This window comes from Pteronotus mesoamericanus, unplaced genomic scaffold (assembly GCF_021234165.1).
Source record: "Pteronotus mesoamericanus isolate MK-2021 breed Mesoamerican mustached bat unplaced genomic scaffold, CSHL_Meso_final contig_59, whole genome shotgun sequence".
Taxonomy (NCBI): Eukaryota; Metazoa; Chordata; class Mammalia; order Chiroptera; family Mormoopidae; genus Pteronotus; species Pteronotus mesoamericanus.
The window spans coordinates 2,797,396-2,804,160 of NW_026555206.1; the positions used below are offsets into that span (position 1 = coordinate 2,797,396).

Genomic DNA, 6,765 nt, shown 5'->3' on the forward strand with positions numbered 1-6,765 from the left:
ACCTGCTCAATCCCCATTTACTTTGTATTCTAGGATAGAGGTCAGGAAGACTATATCCCACCTGCCTATACAGCTGTGGTGTGTTGAAAGATCCCTGGACTTAAAGTAAGAAGATCTGGGTTTGAGTCTCAGTCTGTCACTTATTTTCTGTGTGACCTTGGGCAAGTCACTTCACCTATCTGAGCTTCAGTTTACTTCTCTGTTTAACTGGGAACATACTATCCGTCTGATGGGGTTGCTGTGAGAATTCAGTGAGATGGTGCATGTGGAAAGTGCTTTGTTAACTGGAGTGCTCTGAAGACTCACTGGCAGAGAGAATATGTAACATTTTGTTTCTTTTTCAGGTATTCATCCACTGGTTTAAACACCCAACAAAATGCATCAGTAAATATGCAACTGCCTTCAAGAGAGACACACTCCTATTTTAATAACTTGGATCAAAAGGACCTGATGGTATATTCATCCACAAGGGCCAATTCCGTGCCCATCATCCCTTCAGTGGGTCTAGAGGAAACCTGCATGCAAATGCCAGGGATTTCTGAAGTCAAAAGCATCAAATGGTGCAAAAACTCCTACTCTGCTGATGTTGTCAATGTGAGTATTCCAGTCAACGATTGTCTTATAGCAGAACAACAAGAAGTGAAAATATTGCTAGAAACTGTCCAGGAGCAGATCCGAATTCTGACTGAGGCCAGGCGGTCAGAAGACTATGAACTAGCCAGTGTAGACACTGAGGACAGTGCAAGTGAAAACACAGCCTTCCTCCCCCTGAGTCCCACGGCCAAATCAGAACGAGAGGCACAATTTGTCTTAAGAAATGAAATACAAAGAGACTCTGCATTGACCAAGTGACTTGAGATGTAGGAATCTGTGCATTGTATGCTTTGCTCAACAGGAAAGAGAGGAAATTAAATACAAATTATTTATATGCATTAATTTAAGAGCATCTACTTAGAAGAAACCAAATAGTCTATCGCCCTCATATCATAGTGTTTTTTAACAAAATATTTTTTTAAAGGGAAAGAAACATTTCAGGAGGGATAAAGCTTACAACTAAAGCTTTTGGATAGAATTCTGAATACAATTTCAGTTAGTCCCAACACTGTCCTTTTTGGCTCTTAGTAGATGTGGGCGATTCAAACCCTCAGCCCCAAAGTACCAGTGTCCTCATAAAAAAACAAAAAACAAAAAAAAACACACACAAAAAAACCCACTGGCAGTTACCTGGTTTCAGAGACAAGCTGTGTCCTGAGGGCAGAGGTGCCAGTGAAGAGGTGACTCTTGCCATTTGGCTTGACAGTCCCAACCTCTAAATTTCTCTTCACTCAACAGCCTCATCACAGGTTATATCATATCAACACATGTAGTGATTTCTATTTAATTTTAATTTTTGAAGAATGGCACCAAGACTCTGGAAGGAGAAGGACAGAGAATAAAGAAAGTCATTGGGGGTAGTCTCAGCTCCTCTTATGTGCCATCTTCCTCTGAAATTTGAGGGCAAAGAATCTCAGAGGGAGGTATGAAGTCATTATAGAAAAAGAGACAAAAAATCAGTGTCATGTCACTAAAATCATGCTGACAGAAATGTTTTTCTTTGAGATTAGTTAATGGCTCCACAGGAGCATTTTTTGGTGTGTGTGCCTGTGTGTGTGAGAGAGAGTGTGCATTTGCGTGTGTGTGTGCATATGACTGAGCTTCCTCGAACACTGGTATGTTGTACGCACGTGTTCATTGTGAGTATGTGTGTGCATGTGTGTGTGTATTAAGCTTGTTAAGATTTGTTCTGAAATATCAGGGAAGCTAATATTCAGAAAAAAAATTTCCCTCTTAGATCTGTTCACTTTAAATTTTTCCATGAAGTATAAAGTTCAGTTAGTACGTCCTTAAATAAGTCACTTGCATGGTGGCGTCCTATAAAACTCTTGACAATGTGTTGAACATTTTCTGATGTGAATACTTCTGAGAGGAACAACTATAGGCTCATTGATGATATCCATATCACAAGGCAAGTTGAAGATGTATATTTATTTTGAATCATGCATACTTAAATTATTTACACAAGCCAATGACCAAATTGACAGTTATCCTTTGCTTTCTTATGAGGCTCATTATGATTTATTTTGTAGCAAATCTATAACTTGTGGACCAAGACATTGGCTTCTGTGTTTAATATGGGAAGAATAAATTGTAGAAATCACAGGCCCAGAGTATTCAGTTCACAGGAAGCCCCCTAAAGAACAGTAAATTGTGTTGTATGTTCATTTGGAATAAAGCAATATTTTTACCACTGCTAAGGTGAACGGAAACTTCTCCTGAAGATTTGTCTGTTTTATTTACCCTTATTTTGATGGGGGCATTCAAGAAAATTAGTGTTCACATAATCAGTTTATTTTCCAGTTTTTGGTGGTGTTGTTATGTTTACACTGTTTTAAATAAAAAGGCACAGTATTTGAAAGTATATAAAGGATTTCTTTTACTGCAGTTGGGAAAACCTTGGTTAAAACTTCCATGTTACATTAAAATGGAATGTAACTTTCTGAATCAGACATTGAATATGCACAACTCTTATTTGAGGTTAAGTTGTTTCTGTTGAAAATACATTGCAAATTGCTGTTTGAGAACATACTTTAATAATAGATATAATGTTATACAGGGAGAAGAAAGAGCATAATATTCTTCTCAACACTGTTTAGTGAAAATTCAAGGTCTCAAATGTTGAATACATTTTGGTAGAAATGCATTTTATATTCACAAAAGGTTTGTGGTATTCATTAGTTATCCTATTATAGTTTTGTTGTTTTGAATATAGAAGTAATGTTAGCTTCTTAAAAGATGGTTTTACAATTTTAATTTTGAGATCTTCCACATTCCCATCTAAAAAGATTATATCACTGGGAAAATTTTGAAAAGATGGTCTTAACAGGTATATAAACCTCCCAAAGTTGCATATCAAATATGTTATTTTGTTGAAATTTATTACAATTATGGACATTTACTGGAAGACCTCACAAGTTTGATGAAGACATCCTTATTCTTGGGTTTTTTCACTAAAATGTTACTTGTTGTTTATCTGAAGGATTCACACACAATTTTCCTAATTAGGAAGTTATATAATCTGTGACTCACTATAGTTACTTTAACATATTATTTACTCTGAAAAGATTGAAGATCATCAGTCAAAAATAAGTCCTGATCCAGCCCCTTATTTCTTAAAGTAGAACCATGTATTATGTGATTATAAACATCCTTGTGCATTCTGAAGAGCATGAACATCAGGCGCATCCACTGGCAGTCTGATGTGAAGTTTAGAGATATAGTTATTTCCTAATTGATAGTCAAGACAAAATCCTCCATAAAGAATAAATATTAATGGTTACTTTCAGTGGTCATTTGTCTCCTTTTGGAATATGAAGCTGTCCTCTGAAAAAGGTCAAAGCTCAAAATGTATAGTTTTGGGCACCAGCAGACAAGCACTGACAGCATCGAGGCTTTCAAAGTTGATGTAACATAGCAAACACCTGGAGCCATCAGTACCTTGTCCTTCAAGCTCATGTGCCTACAGAGCAATGCTTATTTCTTCAAGACATCTTGAGTTTGTTTCCTTTTCCTTGTCCTCATGATGTAAACAGGTATTTGAAGATTTGTAGTTAAGTAAGTTGCTTATTTGTTATTACCTGGAAAATGAATGTCACCCATTATTTTTACTCTGAATCATTTTCTGATATGATTTTTTTATAAAGCATATGTTATTCTAATTTTCCAGTGATTGCTATGGAACACTGATGTTCAAAATGGGACCAATTTTATGCTAATAAGAAATAATAGAAATGATGTTGGATAATTGGCATTCAAATTTTTTTCATGATTTTCCTGTGCACATTATGAAGTGCTGTATTTTATACTCTAGTCCATTCTCTACCTACCTTATTATGGGTTAAGGACTACATATTTATAAAATTCTCACATCTCTTATAATTTACATTATTTCTAGGTAGCATCAGCAAGGCCTTCTGGAGGAGGAACAATGCTGTTTTTAGGACTTGACAAATTAGTCTGTTTTGATCGTAATAACATACCAGACCTGCCAAAAAGAAAATAGAAGGCCAAGCAGACTTCAAGAGAATGCACATTTGCTTCCAGAGTGAACGGCAGCTAAATCTACAATTTGAGTGAAGCTTCTGGTGACCACGGCTAAGGCTGTCTATAAACAGGCATCCACCAGAACATACTCATGTCTGCAGCAGTCGTTCACACCTGGCTGGCAGCATGGTGCTATAGGAAACCATACCGCCCTAAGTAAGGTGGGGGGTGGATCTTTGATTCCAGCCCCATAAACCAGAGAATATTGCCCTGAGACAAGTGCTGTGAAACATTTCCCAAGTCAGTATGTAGTATACCGAGGAACACAGCAGGAGGGGTGGGATTTTTATTTGATCTTTTGGTACCTGGGAAAGCATTTTATATATAAAAAATACTTTTTTATTATTATTCAATTGTGTAGATTTAGTATAGTGTTGTCAATGATAGCATGTCTATACAGTGTTTGTAGTTTAGTCTCCAGAAATTTAGTCTTCATCCAGGAAAAACCAGTACAATGTTTCTAGGGTGTTCTCAGTTTTAAATGTATCCCAACATTTCATGGGAACGAGGCCTTTAACTAAGCTTTATCTCTTTCTCTTTTATTCTTTCTTTCTTTTTTAAGAAATAGTGAGGGTAAAGCAAGACATTTATTCCTTAAGGTCCACACTGTTCTCATATCAAAATGTTTCCTATTGTGACCACCTCCCCCCCACACAAACATATATAAACATACATGTATATATACTATATATGTATATTAAATTTAGGTGTTTCATTATTTTTGATAGCTTTGTTTCTGCTTAAATTGACAAATATTAAAGTGTTGGCCTCTGGAATGCCAATGAAATCAAATCATGTAGAGCTCAGCCAACTTGGCAACAATGAGATAATACAGGCAATATTCACTTTTTTCTTTTTTTTAAGATTTTATTTATTTTTAGAGAGAGGGGAAGGGAGGGAGAAAGAGAGGGACATGTACATCAATGTGTAGCTGTCTCTCATGTGCCCCCTACTGCGGGCCTGGCCCACAACCCAGGCATGTGCCCTGACTGGGAATTGAAGAGAAGACCCTTTGGTTCACAGGCTGGCGCTCAGTCCACTGAGCCACACCAGCCAGGGTAGTTTTTTTTCTCTTTCTTAACTAAGCAGAAATATCCTCAGGTTGGAAAACTCTAAAAACTCAAAGTGGAATAAAATCTCAACTGGATTATCTCTTAAAATGAGGATTAAACTATGGGTATATATGATTGCTGTCCATATAGTGTATAATGATCTCAAATATATTTTTTACAAATTAAATCAGCTTCTCCCAAAGGTCCTTAAACAGGGGCCTTTGACTTCTAGTGTCCTCTGAACTCTAGAGAGATGACGGTAGAGTGGTGGGGGGACTATGTGTTGATGTTGAATACTCAGTGAAGATGTGATAATGATAGAAAGGTAAGGTATGCAGGCCTAGAAGTACTAGGCTGCTAATACTTTGATAACTTTTTGTTATAAATACCTGTATTGATTGCACGTGTAATCCTGACTATGAAAGAGTTGTGTGATAACAAGCAGTCTCTTTTTGTTGGAAATAAGGTAGAAAATCAGTATATTGAAAGTTGTCTTTGTGAAAGCTTCTTACTTATCTATCCATTATAGTAGCTCCATGGGACTTTTTGTCAAATAAGGAGTATGATCTAGTTTATCTTCAACTTCCTTCCAAAATGAATACCTTGTTGTCCAATCATTATAACTCAGCACCTGATCATTTGTCATCCTTTCATTTCAACACAACCTTTTAGAAAACAAATGACTATAAGTTTGTCTCTCTATGACTCAAAAATTACTGGAATCCATATCTGAATCTATGAATGACTTACATTTATAACATTCCATTTAATTTCCTTTCAGAAATAGACAAGATCACTTTTGTGGTTGTCTTTATAGTAAATTTACCTAGTACGGATAATAAAGATGAAGGGTTGACCAAGAAAATATCTAATTTTCAAAGCTTGAACATCAGAAATTTCCCCAGATTTTTGGGTCATAATTTGCCACAGATTTATTGTTGTTGTTATTGTTATTATTATTATTATTATTATTATTATTAAAGAAACTGCATTCTGTGAACCCAAAGCCAGAGCAAGAGGTTCTGAAGAGAAGGCACAAACCTTGAAGATGTTCTCCTCTCACAGAAGCAGTGACACACTCTCTTTGGATACACAAGATATTTATTGATAATCTCAATTATTTGCATTTTAAACTCATTGACATAAACTCTCCAATTGATAGTGAATAAATTTTCTGAAGACATTTTATCGCTATAGTTGAAAATAATCCTGTCTTTGGGGGACACAATAGACCAAGAAATTATAGGGATTACTACTTTCTTACTTAATTTTGTTGTAATTGCTGTTTTTGACAAATTGATATCTATTTGCTTTTCCAGTAACATCCTGACTAGCACTATTCTTTCATATATAATTTATCTTCATCAAGATTCTAAAGTTTAAATTCCCTAGTTTTCAATAAAACAATGCAGGGTGCAAAATACTTGAATTGAAAACAGTAAATCTCTAAGTTGTGTTGTTTATTAAAGCTATAAGAATTCTAAGTAGTGGTTTACAAAATTGAAATAGAAAAAAATATCCACATGTTAAAACTTGTTTTTGATGTATTTACAAGGCTGGTGAAGCATTTAGA

At 35.6% G+C, this 6,765-nt stretch overlaps 1 protein-coding gene across 4 annotated transcripts in view; it reads left to right on the top strand.

Moving 5' to 3' along the window:
* Positions 1–943, top strand: part of NRG3 (neuregulin 3) — a 1,143,185-nt gene extending 1,142,242 nt beyond the window's left edge. For 3 of the 4 annotated variants that reach the window (XM_054580451.1, XM_054580453.1, XM_054580452.1), the window contains exon 9: positions 345–943. In XM_054580451.1, coding sequence (XP_054436426.1) covers positions 345–852 — 508 coding nt within the window. In that variant the 3' untranslated portion in view covers positions 853–943. Of the gene's footprint in view, positions 1–33; positions 106–344 lie in introns of all 4 variants that reach the window. The other variant, XM_054580450.1, reaches the window with a different exon arrangement.
* The last annotated feature ends 5,822 nt before the right edge of the window (positions 944–6,765 follow it).